Source organism: Nothoprocta perdicaria, unplaced genomic scaffold (assembly GCF_003342845.1).
Source record: "Nothoprocta perdicaria isolate Ctin4 unplaced genomic scaffold, notPer1 scaffold_32, whole genome shotgun sequence".
NCBI classification, from domain to species: Eukaryota; Metazoa; Chordata; class Aves; order Tinamiformes; family Tinamidae; genus Nothoprocta; species Nothoprocta perdicaria.
The window spans coordinates 1,472,367-1,489,832 of record NW_020455555.1 but is presented as its reverse complement, the minus strand read 5'-3'; the positions used below and the strand labels follow the sequence as shown (position 1 = coordinate 1,489,832).

Sequence of the window (17,466 nt, the reverse complement as noted above, 5' to 3'; positions counted from 1 at the left end):
AGCCCAGCCAAAGCGGCAGGGAACAGGATGCCTCCCAGCGCCGGCTCAGAGCGCCCAGCGTCTAGGACAAGCATCCAGGACAAGTGACACGAGCGGCCCACCGGGAGCTCTTCGTGCACAGGGACACGTRCCCGGCCGAGAACCTCCGCGCGGTGCCGATCTCTCACCGCAGCCAGGCCCACAGGTTGCTCGCTGGGAGTGATCAGTTTTCAGGCACCTCAGACCTGTGGGCTCGGCCAGGTGAAATCTGTCACTAGGAAGCTGCAGGACACCACTGTCCAAAAGCCAGGACTGTGAAGCAGAGGCAGCCTAAACCACCGGGCACTTGGGGATGCGCTGGGTGACCTCAGTAGTTAGGGGCCCGGTGACAGACRTGGGGAGGACACACAACCTGCAGGAACCGCAGTCACATCGAGGCGCAGGTTGCAGCATTGGCCATGGTGGGACCACGGCACGTGGTACATGCACAAGGTGAAGGGCAGTCATCACACTGAGGAGCCACTCGCTGGGTGCTGGACGGAACGGGGAAGAGCACAGCACACACACACTGCCGCACGCAGCCACTGCCGGCCACGTCGCCTAGATGTGCGGGWCCCCGAGCGCCGCGTTGCGCTTCTCAAACTTCATCTTGAGCTCGGAGACCAGGGCGCTGTGCGCGCCGCCCGGGCCCTTCTTCYTCAGGGGCCTGTTGCTGAAGGTGGGCGCGAGGGAGCCGGAGACGGTGGGCAGGTGCCATGCGGGAGCGGCCGCCGCACAGGCTGGCACGGGCGGCGGCGGCGGGGTGGGTGCCGGCGGCACTGCGGCCCCSGCCCGCGCGTTGTTGTTGCTGTTCTCGTTGCCGGCGTCCTCCTCGACCATGAACTTCTCRGCGGCGTTGCTGGATCTCCTCAGCTTCAGCCACTCCATGCGGACCGAGCGGGGCGGGTGCACCTGCCTCTTTTTTATGATCCTCCTCACGGGCATGACTTTGTTGGACCGCTTATTGCGCCAGAACATGGCGGTGGAGATCATGACCGTTATCATCACCATGATGCCCATGACGCCAGCTAGCACCCCTAAGGCTTTCATGGGGTTATCTTTAGTTTGCATCAAAAAGGCGGCCATAGGCCCTTTGTGAAGAGTCTGTAAAAGAGTACAAAGAAAACACGTGACAAGCTATGGGACAGACAGTGACCCAGAAATTTCATTTGTCCAAAATATGTAACAAGCAGGGTTGGCTAATAGAAGTTGCCTACAAAAAAAAAGTGAGAGTCACATCACCAACGTGGGTTTGGATAATTTGGATACAGCAGCAGCCTAGGCAAACACTACAGCATTGTCAGGGACTGTCAAACACGGCAACCTGCAGGCGACTTGCTGCCAGAGTGCTGGGTATCACCACAGGATCTGTTTAACTTGCCCGAGCAAGGAAACAATTCACGCTCGGATCTCCAGCTGCATTGTTATAATACGCTTCAGAATTCATTTCTGAAGAACAATAGTGCTGAACCATTGTGTTGAAAGATAATTTTATGAAGAGAAAAGGATCTTTCAAAACCAGCTGCGGGTGATACAGCGATGYAGTGTATAGGACTGCTACTGAATATAGCACGGAAAAGATTTGGAAACAACTTGGCCTTTTAAATCACACTGTACACCTGAGCAGTTGGCAGGTCTGTGCTGCCTTCTGTTTTCAAGTACTCTTTTACAGACATAACAAACTCTGCGAGGTAGGGGATGTGAGTAGAGCTGAAGAGCTTTGTTTTTATCATCAAGAAGCACTAGCATAAGCTACGTATGGCATATTAAGGACAAATGAATGGCCAGTTCACTTTGCAGCTGAGCACATTGTGCGTCTCGGAGGTGCCCGGATTATTTTGCGGAATTTCCCCTGCGGGTGGAGCTTGGATCTTTTCACACTTTTCCAGTAGGTGACGGTGGAGATCACCATTGTGACCGAAATGGCGGACAGGACGCCACTCGTGCAAATCCCAAATATTGTCCACGGACGCTTCTTGAGGCCTAAAATATAGGATTTTACCCTGGACTTGATCTGGAAATGTCAAAAATAAGAGAAATGGTCAACCCAGGCACGATTACATTTGAAAGAGGTCGGTATTTATCATAAATATAACCAGGGAACCAGAGCAGAACAGGTATAGACTAGCCAGTATGTAAAATAAGGGGAGATAAGTGCTTGAATTAGGCACAGGAGATGAGACCTCTGTAATGATGTAGAACTAAATCTAGAAATACTAAAAAGAGAGATGACGACAGGAATACTTACAAACACTTGGCTGATGAGGGACAGAGGGAAAGCAGCAAGACAYGCAGAGCACCCCAATGCATGGAGACTTGCCCAGACTACATTTYTGGAGGAGCTCGCAACAAATGCACACGTGTGAAAGGTTATCTTGATGACAAGAGATTTGGGAAAGGCCACAAGATCCTTCAGGGAGTGAACCCTCCAGGAGGGCAACACCTCCCCAGCTCTGTACATCTAAGGTCATCTACATAAGCRGTGGAGGTGCCCAGCATTTAGTCCGTGAGGAGAAACAGGCACCTCCAGTAGATGAGCTGTCACTTGTCTGACAAAAGAGGTGTCAAAGACAGTGACTATTTGTGGACCCTTGAGACGAGCTTGCACTTGAACATGTGGCTTTTAGATGTTTAAAGCAAGATGAGAGAGAGACAAAAGAGAAACGGGCAAAGATATTGCTGAAATTCATGGATGACTTTACCATACTRAACCATACTGATGAAGACCAGTCTTTGCTATTCTGCTGTGCAAAGAGATTTTTCCATCGCTTAATTAGCAATGGAGCTGAGCAGCACACAACTTYGGGGGAGGCTGCATTCAGATCAGCTTTGCTGTTCTACATTAGATGGATTTTGTGCACCTAGATCCCATCAGATGACAGAAATTCTACCCTTGCTCACTTAACTCTATGTGAAAGCCTGATGAATTAAGTGTCAGATAAACCCTGCTAAGTAGTACATGACCCGAGATGCATCCATTTATTATACCTGTTGTCAAAATCTATTCTGCAGCTTGGCAGTGAAGGCTAAATAGTATAGGAACAACACAAGGAGAGAGATGACATATACTTAAGAAGGCAGTATGTATCAGTAGCAATTATTTGACTAGCTGTTGGAAAATCATGAATAAATAGCATTGGATATAGCTATCTATGCTGTCAGGGTGAAACAGTCCCAGGGAGGTTCTGACAGGGAGATTCAGAGCTCAGCTCCACTAGATGCCCCAGCTCTCACTGGCCTCAGCTCCTGCTTGGAGTTTCTAGCTACACACAGGTGATTAACATCAGAGTTAAAGCCATTAATGCTGGTTCAGCCATTGCTCTGGTTACTGGGTTGGCACTATAAAAGGACAGTATTGGCCCATGCTTGGATGCTGCCTCTCTTCTGATGTGTGTGTGAACCATTAGGCACTTGCAAGCCTACAGTGACAAACCTGCTGTTAACCAAGGGCATGATATTTACAGGACCCAGGAGCTGCAGCATCTGTTTGCCCAAGGGGAGGCCTTACCATGTGCCACCAAAAACCTGTGTGCATCTTTGCTGTGGCCCATCTGATTAACACGGGTTTGAGGGCAGTCCGAGCCCCTGCGGCAGCAACAGCTGGGGGCAGCTGCACAGGCAGGGGTAAGCACTTTGCTTCTGTACCCCCTGCACAGCTGCAAGTCTGTGTAGCCATCAGTGACAACACATCTGAACCAGGTCACCAAACAGCAGCCCTCGGTACTTCACTGGGCTGCTGTTATTTTTTGCTAAGAGGCATATTGCACTTTGAAGACTGTTGATTTTTTCTTGCAAACACTAAAGAAGGGYAGATACACTGAGAAATAAAAGCTGGTATTGGAAGAGCTATCATCTGTCTCAGGGGCAGAAACTGGAAGAAAAAGTCTCTATTCTAATAGACATYGGAGGAGTTAAATCACCCCTACTCACAAAAGATGATTTTTTACTGTGACTTCTAACTACAATGAAAACTGGCCTCCGGAAAGGTTGGGAATGACCAGAGGGTTTAAAGAACCGTGGCCGAAGTCCAGATATAGTTACACTGCTGTATGAACGTGAAGAAAGGAAAAGTCCAAGCTACAGTCAAGACTGCAATCAAAAAAAAAAAAAAATAAACTATGGAGTTACCAGCAGTGATCTTGGGGCTGGTTCCAGCGCTGCTGTTTGAGGGCTGCTAGGACACGTTTGGGCTGCACATGTGAGGGAGACCCCTCTGTGACATGCGGGGTGTCCTCCCCTGCTGCTGCCCCTCGAGCCCCATCCAGCTGGCAGGGCTGCCAGGGCCCTGCAGCTCCCCAGAGAGTCGGGGCTCTGCTCCGGGGCTCTGCTCCGTGCTCTGCTCCGGGGCTCTGCTCTTCCCTCTCCCGCCGTGGCCGCTTGCTGCCTGCAGACACCCGCCCTCCTGGAGGCTCTCCGGGGGCTGCGGGGTGCGCAGGTAGATGGGGTGGGGGGCACATCCTGCACCAGGACCCAGCAGATCTGGGCTGGGCGCCTCCATCCCCAGCCTCTCCAGCTATGTTTAGGCATCCGAGCGAGTGGGCGAAGCAGCGGCAGTGCCAGCCCGCTGCCCGTTACAGACAGTGCAGGTGGTGTCACAGCCTGCATTATTTTCCAACATGAAAACGAGCAGAAGGCAGGGCCTAAATTGCATAAACCTGCTCTGCCCAGTTCTGTCTAAGGTCCATGTAGCTGTGGAAAGAGCAGGCTGCAAACAGCAAAGACACAATCCCCATGGTTGTGGGTGCTGCTAAGGGAGAGGAAGAAACACCCAAATTAACTCACAGAAGATCCTGCTGGCAGGTTGCAGTCATGGGAGCTCCAACTGAGATTCACTAGCTATATTTAGGAGCTGAAGGAGCGGCCAAATCTATAAAGAACTAAAAATATCACAGATTACACTGTCTAAACATGGATTTAAACCTCAGTGAAGAGCTGTAAACAAACACCCCCACATACTTAGAGAGCTTCAGTGGAGCCATGAAGAGACAGGGATCCCCCTCAATCACACCAAGCTGCAGGATCAAAAGAGCAGGGACAGATATCACTGAAACGTCTCAAGTAGCAGGAATAGATTTTCCCTTTTTAATAAGACATAATAAGACATGGTCAAAGTCTTTTCAGCATGTTTCTTATTCTGTCAAGAAAGGATAGGAGATTAACAGATGCATCACTCAATACAAGTTTCCATAAAAACCACTCAGTTAAATGGCCCCTGGAACCTTTTATAGTTCTAAGAGCACATTCTAAGAGCACATTCTAATCACATTCTAAGAGCAAAAGGTGCTTTTGCTGTGCAGTTCTGCTGAACTTAGCTGCAAGGCAACTCTCTCAAAGGGTGTGGCCTTGTGCTAATTGCAATGGTGAATGTTAATCAGAAAATATGCCTGTTAATTACTTGATGTGATTAACACTGCAGGAAACATCTAGAGGATGTCTTTAGAAAGAGTATTCCTTATCCAAAATCAGTAATAGAAAAATGCCCCCCAAACTGCTAACTTAAAGACACTGCAGACAGCCAGAGCACAGTGGTTTTTGGTTGTGATGATTAAAGATGTTATTGGTTGTGATGATTAAAGATGTTATTGGTTGTGATGATGTAAGATTAAAAAAAAAGAGTAAATAGCTACAAGCAATGAAAGAAGTAATGGAGTAATTAGTACAGAAACTAATTGAGGCCATAGGATGAGATCAGTACCACAGATCCTGCTGAAGACACCTACTCAGTTGGAGAAGGAAGATGCTGTTGCTACCTCAGAGATTGCACTTGGCAAGGAGAAGAGAAAGGGAAGATGGAAATAGCCGTGTTGAGAGGAGCCCGTGTCCTCGGGGCCTGGCCTCCTTCCCTTCCACCCCCTGTGCCAAATCTGCACCTCTGGGGAGCGGGAAGGGGCGCTCTGCAGGAGGCTGCTTTCTTCTTAGTGTCACAGAAATACCCCTAATAGGGATGTCAGTGGGATATGAGGAGACAGGGAAAATGGAGAGATGATAATATGTAAAGAAGTATTTGGCTTATTTTGGCCAAGCGAAGGGAAGACCGAGGGAAGGCCCGTGGAAAGAGATTTGTATTTTTGCCCATTGTGTGTGTGATCCACAGACTGTCAGGCTGGTGATGCTCCTACTCTTGCTAAAGCCCATTTCTTCCTGCTGTTACCCACTTAAATGCACACCCAAGCAGTTACAATGAACAGAAACCCTGCACGCATGCTCTGCTCATGATGAATTGCTACTTATTCTTTTGTTTTGCCAAAAATGAGTAACAGGAAACTCAACTCATGGGGACAATCTATTGAAGTCACCTTGTGTTGTGTGCTGATAATACTGCAGTTACTAAACTTGCAGTTAAATTTCTATACCCTTTAAAGCATTTCTGTACTGTTGTCTCTCCTCCCATTTCACCTATGCTGACTGCAAAACCGGTCTGCTATCTTTCATGCTGTCCACAGCGACTTTCCACTTTTTCTAGGGAGGAAAGATTGTTCTCCTCCTCCTTTCTCCTCAACTGCAATAAAGATCAGAAATTGAGCAGCTGGGATTTACTCCCAGGAGTCCACAGACCCTACTTTGCATCCAGTTCTAACAGATAGATGCAAAGAAGTCATCTTCAAAGCACATTATATCTTTGCAATTTCTCTCACCAAAAAGTCTTTTACATTTGTTGTAAATGGTTTCATTACAAGGATCTAGAAATACTGCATGTTACAGAGCTACCAAAAAGGGCAAGTGAGGACTGGCAACTTTGTCTGATTTGAATTCCTGAAGCATTTAAAAATGCTCTCAGAAATGGAGCAAAAATGATTTTTCTTTGATGCCATTCAAGGATCATCCCCCATGAGGCTTTTTCTAAGCTCCTTGCTTACCTCCTCTGTGATATCAATCTTCAGAACTGCAGTGGTACTGAAGGAAGGGGAGCCTCGGTCTTTGGCCTGCACCACCAGCGACCAGATGCAGTCCTTGTTCTTTGTGATGTTGTGGATGATGTCCAGGGAACGGATATAGGATTTCAGCTTGATTTCCCCTGTGCTCTGGTCTATATCAAACACGTTGGCTGGATCTGCTTGCATGATAGAATAATCAACAATGTTGTTGGGTTCTTCTGCATCTTGATCTATGGCCTGGTACAGGAAGGGTACAGAACAAAGAAGTTATAGTTTGCAGCTAGACCAGAGACAAAATTCAGAAGGTTTGAGCATTCACTTCACATATCTCTGCTTTGAGGTTACTGGGCTGTTATTGTGCGCTCCTGGAAACTATTTTGCCTTTCCCCTATCAGCTGTGCTACATTTTCTAGTGAAAAACAGCAGGACTAGAGCTCTTTTATAAACGTTTTCTATTGGAGACTAAAGCGGTGGAAAAAGTGAATAATGACCTATCTATAGAATGCAAATGGYCCATTACTGGGGAGTTGCCTACACAGAATGGGTACAAATATTAAGTAAATGGAGAACAATGTGATCAGCTCCACTCTCTTCAAAGCATAGCTATCTAATCTTTATGCTCCGCTAGTTATTTTATCCAGCTTCAGGTGTTGTGCAATTAGGCTTGATTATATGCATTCAAATTTGTAGGGTAGAGGGGTTTGCTCCTTTGCTACGAATTGATTTTTTTTTTTTTTTTTTTTTTTAACCTCCTGTTCCACAAATCACTGTACTGATTCACTATAAAGTCTTCCGCAAAGAGAACTTATGAGGTTGAGCACAAAGGCACTGAAGGAAGGCCAAGTATTTAAAACTCTGTGCTTTCAGTTGTCTTTCTTGGGCTTCCTCTGATGAGATTCTATAATCCATTTCAGTTGTCTTTCTTGGGCTTCCTCTGATGAGATTCTATAATCCATTTTCCTCCAGCAGATTGTTCAAATACTGAAAGTGAACATTCTTTGCTTATAGAAGTGTATTTCTCTTCCTTCAGTTTGCCAATACTATGACTGTTTCAATCCATATGTATTTACATAGATAAATAAATGTGTGGAGTAAATAGAGCTCCACAAAAAGCCAGCTCTTAGGCCCTCATTATGATCCTAGAGCAAAAGAAGGCAGAGCTGGGGGTTCTCAAAGCACTCTGCTGTGACACGTGGTGCYGTGTCTCACCTCTATCTTCACTGGTGACCCAATGATCATTGTCTTTTCCTGGATGTTCTCATTGAACTCTGGAGAGTGGTCATTGACATCCAGGACCGTAATAAACACTTCAGCCAAGCTGTACTTCCCATCCGTGTCCTCTGCCTTCACATAGAAATTGTACTTCGAGTTCACTTCAGCATCTAATGTAGCCCAGGGCTGGGTGTAAATTATACCTGTGGACGGGTGGATTAAGAACCTGGAAAAGAAGCATGGCAAGATTTGAGATTTTTTTTTTTTGTCACTTAACATGTTTATAAGGTGGGTTCTAAACCTTGGATTTGCCCCCGAGATTAGTACTCTAAACTTAACTTGGGGCTGGCTGATTCATGCTTAGTGGTGGTCTGTGGCTTTCACTGCACACCAAAATAACCATTTGCTGCCTCTGCAAAAACAGCCTGTGCAAACACCAAGTCCTCAGGCCTGCGACAGCCTTTGCTCTGTGCCTCGCTTTGCTCAGCTACTGAAGTGGCAGGGAAATGGGGTGCTCAGGAGCAGCTGCACATCCAGCCCAGGAAGGAGGCAGATCACTGCACTTTGGGTCTCCCCTCCACATAGTAAGGAATTGCTGGGGTAAAGGAAAAGTACTGAGAGGTGCCTTCCTTTCCCCACCACCTCAGGCTGTGCTGAGAGCTGAACCGAGCCCAGATGGTTTCATGTACATGTGCTGTACTGAAGACCCGGGCTGGGAAGTAGCTGAGATCTTCGTGCATCATGGTGAGAACACACCTGAAAAGGTGCTAATTCACAAAATATTCAGTCTATTTTTGCTTGTTCCTTTAGGCTTGAAAACCACGGAATGATCAGTGCTTTTCTATTCATTGCACATTAGCCATTTTAGATGAGTTTTTTGCTAAAGCCTTTGTCCTCATGAAATGTTCAGTGTGAGGGACTTCTCCCACAGTGACTTCGCTGTGTTAAAACATTAAAGAACGGCCTATTTGTTCAGTTTATAAGGACAATGTATTAGATCATGTCCTAATAAATTAAGATTGACTGATATACCCTCAGCAGCTGAGGGAAGCGTGCTGCATGTCATATTTAAGCTCTTAGCATCTCAGAATAGGTAAGAAAAATGGCTGCTCTCAAATCCCAGAAAAAGCAGGACAAAGTGGCTCCCCCCAGAATAATCACTTCTCTGCAGAAGTGATGGAGTGGATGTTCAGATGTCTCTGTAGCAAGTTCAATTCTACACATCTAATTAATGAGACACTATCAAGAGTGACAGGCAAAGGTTTGCGCTTATAGAGAAGATAATAACAGTGTATAATTTTAAATGGACTCTCAGCMCTGGTCCAAACAGTGGGAGTTTTAAACAAATGGAAGGTTTTATGTATTCTTGTAACTAATATAAAAGATAGAAAATACTTTTTGTTCTGAGAGCTAAATGGAAAATGATTTGAAAACATCCTTAATAATCCAGATTCATCAGTTGTTTGCATTACCCTGTTAAATACAACTACACTCCAGATGACAGCGAAGATGCTGATGTCCAGGAGGAACGTGAGGGAAGTGCTGTCCAGCTCAGGGTAGGAGACCTGTGCTCAGTGCCTCCTTGCAGCCCAGTCCAGCCTAATCATGCAGAGAGGACACTCTTCATCCTCATTTTAGAGATGAACAGAGGTACTGAGCTATAAGGAGATTACAGCAGAGTACTCCATTCCTAGTAGCAGCTTGGACACAGGATTACTGGTGTAAGGGCTGTATCTTCAAAAGTTAGTGTTATTCCTCTTATTGCACTGCACCTCTTTGTCACTGCATTTATGAGTGACACAAAAATCCTGCTCCTAACTGAAACTCTAAAATCTGCATATGAATTATCTGTTAGTAGATCTGGAGATCCAAGAGCCAGAAAACTGATCAAGCTTTGGAGAGCCATGCCAGCCCGGCACAAGCAAAAGGGAAAAAAAGAAATCAGGCTAAAAAAAAAAAAAAAAAAAAAAAAAAAAAAAAAAAAAAAGTGTCCACACAGCTAAATTTACTCATCTAAAAGCATGAGAACAGTGAATCAGAACATCCCTATAACACCAAGCAAAATAAACTTGCACTTGCATTTTTTTTCCTAAATCCTTTGTCAACAACCTTCACAAGCTTCTTTGCACCAGCTGCTACATTTTAAACCTGAGAGGTCTGACTGTATGACACGACCTTTGCCTGCTTGCCTCTACCCAGTTAGCAGCTAGCTTAAGGACTTAGCGAGAAGCTCAAAATAATCCATCCTGGAAATGCTCCCATATGTACATCCTTCTGGCTACAGAAGAGTCCACCCTTAATATCTAGGATTTTGGCCTTTGATTGTGCCTCCTAAGTAGCATTCACCTCAACAAGAGAAGTTCATCTTTAAGTATGAACAGATACACAAAGAGAAAAACAGGCTCTGGGGTGAGGGCCTGAGCAGCTCGTTCATTTGTCAGCTCTTCCTTGCAGCAATCCCTGTTCCCAGGAGCTGCAGCTTCCAGCAGCAAAATCTTGGTGGCTGGTGAAGCTAGAGGAGCCCCAACCCATCCAGTCAGGAGACTGCTGGTAGGAAAACAAGGTGGGAGCACTACGTGCATGTTCTCCAATGTAGTGGAGAACAAGGGGGGAGCAAAGGGGGAGCTAAACATCATTATGAAATCAAATAAGTATGAGATTCTCTTCCTCTCTGACCTAGAGCTATTAGGTTTAAATACAAGAAATGCTTTAAGCAGCCCGTGCAGCTGTCCTCCAGAGCTGAAGGTTATAGCCTTGAAAGTCTTGTCCTCTTTGATTTATTTTGACAAGAGCTGAAATTGAACTATTTGTACAGCAATATGAAAAGGGAGAGGGAAAGAGTAAAGGATTTTCTTTTTCTCAGAATTGACTTTTCACAATAACCAGACCAAAAACTCCTCTTCCTATTACAAGCATTTTTCAAATGGCAATTTAAACAGKGCTGTGGTACTTCATCTGCCTTATGTCTCTTTTGGGGGGGAGAATATTCTGCTAGTAAAACTCCATGGATTCATGAAGCAGATGTTTAATGTACTAGTTCTTCTGCTGTTGCTTTCACAGAACTCATAAAGGACCTGGCATAAATGTCTTTGGAAATGAGCAGGTCAAGACATCAGCCGTTCTAGTCTGCCTGTTCTCTCTCTCTCTCTCTCCTTTTCTTTTTCTCACTTTTAAAACTCTTTTCTAATATAGTTACTGGGGATTTATTTTTGGTGGTGTGGGTGTTTTTTTGTTTTGTTTTTTTACTTACAAATCTGCTCCTGTTCCATAGATAGAATACTTGACTTCTCCCCAGAGTCCTGAATCTGGATCTGTAGCCTTAAGAAAAGCAATAGGGTCATCATTCACTAAATTGCAAAAAAAAAGAGAAATATATTCATGTTCCTCTCAACAGGCTACTTCAAAATCCAAATGCTTTCCCTCCTTTTACCATAATGGAGGAAAATCTTCCATTACCATAAGGAGGAAATCACACAAACATACATGCACATATGAAACTGCAAAATCTAACTCAAGCAAATGCCCCTGGGTGTCCCATGAAAGCTGCTGATGCCTGTCTCCCTGCCTCAGCTCAGAGGCTGAAACAAGTAAAAAGAAGCCACTAGAGGGCTCCATATATTGACATTTAACAGATCATTCTTTTGCTAGAAACCAAGSCCATCTCGCTGATAGAAACAAACTGCCTGTTCTCTAGTCTCCCTTGTTATCAGTTTAATATTAACATATACTCCCTGGCCAAAATTATTTACTTTATATAGGAGATTTTTTCCTAAGTCTCTGCTTGTTTAATTGATCTAATTGAAATTAATACATAGCAATTATTTCATTATATACATAATATTTTAGCAGTGCTTATGTTTTAATCTCTCTTGTGCCTGTGGGACTTTTAGGAATACAGATACTATCTTGGCTGTTATCTTTGTTCTGAACTCTTCTTGACTTCCTCTCTTAGCTGGGGATTAGCAAAACCACTGCTTTGGTGGCAGCTATTTCTGCAAGTYCCTTCTTCCTGGAGGTATTATATATGTCTGAGACAGTGTTATATTATTGCTTTGTACTTGGCCATCAAAATTCAGAGGTCCATTTCTCTTCCCAGTTAAATATTTGGCGCTTCTTGTAAAAAACAGAGTAGTATGTTTGATTTGTACATCAAGGCTAATGTAACACACCTGCAGCCTTGCTTACACAGGCTTTCCCTTCTTCAACGTGAGCTGAGCAGCTTCCCTGAGCTACCTTCCCACAGCAGACCCTGTGGTCTGTTTTTTTCTTAAAATGCCTAACTTTGCCTAAAATATCTTGCTTAGCCGGGGCTCCTGCCAGAATGGTGATTCTGGAGTGCCCCTCTTTGGGAGTAGAGGTCAAGCAGTGAGTCAGTACCACATGATGGTGACTTCCACATGGACTCTTCACCTTGGCTAAGTTTTGCTGCTTTGGCAACTTTTAAAAATTTCTTTTATTTTTGCTGGCCACCTCCTAGATTTTTTTCTTCCCCTTCCTGCAAAGCTATTGGTATTTGGGAGTGTCTGTTTTCTACAGCTTTCCTTCTACTTTCCTCTAATATTCCTTTCTCTTTGTATTGTTTTTGCTTCCCTTCTACATTTGTTCTTCTCTCCTTACAACCTGCCCTTAGTTCTGGTCAGCTCCTTTCCTCTGTGAATTGCAGCTGGCCTCCATCACCAGTAGCTCTGGCCTTGTCCAAGTGACTGGTGTCACCCCCTGACTGCCGTCACCCCCTGACTGCCACCTGGCTTGGAGCTTTCTTGGCTTTGTGACATGAGATCTATGTCCAGGCCCAGCTGCTGTATTAAACAGGCCCAGCTTGGGTGTAGTGAMTGGAAATGCTTCTCTGGGCCACATAATGTCCTCATTTTCTTCTTAGGACAAGGACTAGGAGAGACTAGATAATATATAAGCATATTCTCCCCACTGGGAGAAGATCTTTACACARAGACTTTTAATGTTATATCCTTGCCTTCATTAACTGTCTAATTATGCATTTAGCAGCCTGGTTCCTCCCAGGAGGAGATGGCTTATACTCTACTGAGCAGCCATTTTGTGTTCTTTTTACCCATACTTAAGCAAGCAAATCCAGTAAATCCACCTCCACTTAGTCACAGCTGATCCTCCTGCTAGACACTAATTTGACTGGGGCTTTCCTAGTACTTGCTGACCATGTGATTTGTCTTAAAAGCAGGTGTCCTTTGATTAAAAAACAGATATAAAATTGTTGTTCTGAAAAATATTCGAATAGGGCTTTATCAAAACTGTTTGGTGCTGGTGGTGTTGACTCTGGAAAGCTGGAGCTTAGTCCAGAAGTTGAATTGGGAATAAGATTTGCCAGTTGCCCTGGTTAGGTATTTTTAACGTACTCCTAGTTTACCTGTTTTGAGTGTCTCAATGAATAGTTGGTCAGGACAGATGAATCTCTTAAGAGTTAAATAAAACTTACTGTTACAGCGACTACGTTGGAGCCCCCGGGGGAGTTCTCAGGGATCCTGGCAATGTAGTAGTCAGAGGAGAACTTGGGGACGTTGTCGTTGGTGTCCAGCAAGCGTATTGCCACGTCAGCTGTCGAGCTGAATCTCTCAGGTGTGTTCACCTCGATGGCCAGAAGCTAAGAAGAGGACATGCAGAATTTATTACCACAAAGTTGCTACCTCTTAAAGCAGCTTCAAAGCATTTTAGTCTGGTTGGATCAGACAAGCTGGAAACAGGGAACACACGAGCTACGTGTGTGAATAATATATTGGCCTATTTGTGCTCTCTTGCAATGGGCAATCAAGCTGTGTAAAGAACTTTTCAAACCTGTGCAGACACCTCAGGCTTTACACAACAGCTGTGACCAGTCACAAGTCACTAGGATAGCTCAGAGAGGATAAGACAAATCCTGCAAAGAACCGCTCCCTGTAGGCAGTTTGCCTGGAAACTGGCCTGAGCATGAATGAAGCCATGTAAACATTTAACTATAAACATTTAAAAACATTAGAAGGATCTTGGGAAAATCCACTTGTAAGGATTGTTTGCAATTTATACATACAGTATATCTGTTCTACAAGGGGAGTTTGATTATTATATCTGTTTGGTAACTACTGTGCTTGGGAGCCTATAAGGATGTTCCAGCAAAACAAATTTTTCAAGGTTCAGTATAAAAAAACCCCAAAACATCATGAGCAATCTCAGCTCCTAAAGCAGCACACAGATAAAATCCTGATTGCTTAACACATACATGGATTTAAAAATAAATTACAGTGCCTAGGATGAAATAATCTTTGCTGATGGAATCAGCCCGCACCATGACCATGTTCGGAGGGTCATCCTCACATGGGCCTGGTCAGTAGGAGCCACTGGTGCCTGCAGAAGATGGGGACAGGCCCTGCCATGGCTGGGGAGGGATGCCACAAGGAGAGGGGAGGCTGGTCCCTGAGACAGCAGTGACATCTGCACCCGTGGCAGGGCCTGAACACTGCTTTTGCTCTAGGAGGCCATCCCCACAGACACCAACTCTAGCTCCTGATCAGCTAGCCCTGGCTACCAGTTGCATTTAAAGGTGAGCTATAACGGGAGGACAGGTATTCTCAATCAGCCATCATCTCGACCTGTTCWCAGTGGCTTAATTCCTCCCTATCTTGTCATTAGTCCATAGGGAGGCAGAGAGGAAGGGCTACTGTTTACAGAAACACAGAGCTCTTCAAAGCTGCTGGGGGGGGATATGTGTTAGATGGAAACAAGTATTTCACCCAAAACGCCAGCTCGAAGGATTACTTTGGAAACTAAAACGGGACAGTAAGTGATGTGGACTTAGCAAGGAAATGGAGAAGGCAACGAGGTCTTTGTAAAGTATTCGCTGCCATATATTACTACCTGTATCACCTAACTGTGCCTTCTTCATTTGGAATCTAGACAAAGGCTCTGCATTTCTAGCAAAGCCTTTAAAGTCTTTCTTCCATAGAAATAATTTCACTAAAAAAAAAGTAATTTCTYAAGTTAGAAAAAATATTCTTTTTTCCCTAGTAATTAATTCTTTTAGTGTTCCTGGCAATGACATTAACCACCTTGATTTCTATTAGTATTCATGAGGAGGCCATGTGTAACTTCTTTAGTGGTCTTTTGATAGTTTAAGCTGAGTAAATGTGCACTTCTTATAATTAGTTTTGGTAGCACTTTATAGCCCTTTCTGAAACCTCCATCTTAATACAATAATACTGCGTCATATTTTGCTGGCATCTATAACCTGTGAGGCTCAAAGTGACTGATGCACATTGCAAGAGGAGACAGCAGGCACCATATCACAGTGCGGTGACTTGCTAAGGACACAAAGCAAACCATGTGGCAAGGGTGACAACACAACTCTGGAATTCTGGCTTCTGTATTGTACAGAAAAATCCACTTTTTGTACAAAATCAAAACTTGCAGATGTTAGTACTTAGTTACATAGTTTTGACGGTCTTTTCCACGACCACAGCCATTGTCTACACTATTTTTTGCAGTCAGAACTGAGCATTCTATACTCCTATTTAGAGGCAGCTGACACAAACCAGAAACTACGTAATTATGTTACCATGTTGATCAGCCAATGAATCCATCAGGGAAGCTGCTAATGCAAGTTCCCAGATTTTGGACAAAAGCTATTTTTTGTATAGCTGGCTTGCAGAATGGGTAAAGGGGCCTCTGATCAGTCTGAAAAGGGTCATATGGACACACCTGACAAATGCAGTGAACAGTTTTGGGAAATGATCTTCCTGTCAGCTAGCGTCTTCAGCCRACTAAAATTCAAACGTGTGATTGTGGACCAAATTACTTTGGACTAAGCAGCTAAATTCCTGGCTCCAGAGAACTTAGGATTTCATCCCATGAATTTATCATCATAACAGCAGAAATAACAACCCTAGGGTTCAGTCTAAAATGATTCAGAGCCACYAAGATATGCAATTTCCATAGAGAGATAATATTCAACAGTTTGCGCTGACTGGACTGAGCCTGCCCACAGATGCATCCATTAAACCTTYTGGAAGTTGCTGAAGCAGGGGGAGAGATGAGTTTCACTTACATGGAATATAATGTCACTAACAATACATTAGACAGCTCCAGCTGCACTGCAAAGCCAAATTTGCAAAGCCATTGTTTACATAAGCCATCATATACATATTATGTATACAGCCTGAGAGGAAATGGAAAGCAGAAGTACCTTGAAGGTTAACACCTTGAATTTTTCATAGTCAATAGCAGCAGAATTTTCCACTATTACTGTAACCTGAGCTTCATTCAGGACAGTTTGGGGAACCACTCGGAAGATGCCACCAGGTCCAACAAGACGGAGGTTGAATTTAGCATTGGCTCCCTGCAAGGAAAAGCAGATACTGTCTTGTTTAAAAGTGACCACTGCATTTCTTACAGCTTACACCGSCTCTGTTTCTTCAGGCTGCATAAAATGTGAGTCTTACTGCTGAAAGCCCTGCATTCTCCACCCCCGGGCTAAGAGAGTGCTAAGAAGCTTAGTTATATAATCTCTCCAGCTCTGGTCACAAGACAGAYGTGGCTTTTCTTAAAATAGATTGACAAGCTTGGTTATTCTTTCAGTCATAATGAGGAGGCCTGCAGCAGCTCTGGCTAAGAGACCGACTGCCGTGCCAAGGAGTCTTGGGCTTCCTGCCTCATGCTGCAGGGCTGGTAGCAGCTGGGGAGCAGAGTAACCACATGCACCTCAGCACACACCTTATTCCGGCTTCATCCTTGCCAAGGAAGGAGGGTGGAACTGCCAAAGCCAAGACAATGGACTGCTCCACAGCCCAGGCCGGAGCGGCTCGGAACCTCCACAAGGTGCAGGTTCAAGGCTGAGATGATACTTAATGGTTTGTGCTGACTGGATTAATTAGCCCAGAGTTACAGCCACTAATATGTATGAAATTCATGAGCCTGGGAGGAGAGAAGAGCTTCACCCATGCAAATCATACCAAGACCCACACATCAGAGAGCTCCAGGTGAAATGAGAAGCTAGATCCCATCATACAAATAAACCTTCCAGCGAGAGAGGAGCAGGAAAGCAGCTGTACCTGGAAAGTCAACCCTGCYTGTGTGTGATCCAGAAACAGCCAGCTACAGCCAAAAGTCCAGGCAATTTTTTTAAACCATAGTGGAGCTGGAAGGGAAATGGCAAAAGGGGATTCTCTTATAGGGGAGGAAGGAACATGTGCTGACCCCTCCTGATGAGCTCTCTTGGTTCACCAGTTCCCAGTGTCACAGTCGCACTGGGACAACCAGCCCCATTCACTGACTGGCTGATGCTCCATCCTCCCTGTGGAGAAATCTTTAGATGAAGAATTTCTAGAATTTCAGACAGGGTAACTTTTGCTTTCAGCGACAT

General features: G+C 44.8%; 1 protein-coding gene across 1 annotated transcript in view; it reads right to left on the bottom strand.

The window, feature by feature from the left end:
- Positions 1-579: 579 nt before the first annotated feature.
- CDHR1 (cadherin related family member 1) overlaps positions 580-17,466 on the bottom strand; it is a 38,490-nt gene continuing 21,603 nt past the window's right edge. The window contains exons 12-17 of the mRNA XM_026043060.1: positions 16,291-16,443; positions 13,555-13,719; positions 11,356-11,423; positions 8,103-8,331; positions 6,876-7,130; positions 580-1,122 (exon numbers count right to left, since the gene is read on the bottom strand). Coding sequence (XP_025898845.1) covers positions 580-1,122; positions 6,876-7,130; positions 8,103-8,331; positions 11,356-11,423; positions 13,555-13,719; positions 16,291-16,443 — 1,413 coding nt within the window. The remainder of the gene's footprint in view (positions 1,123-6,875; positions 7,131-8,102; positions 8,332-11,355; positions 11,424-13,554; positions 13,720-16,290; positions 16,444-17,466) is intronic.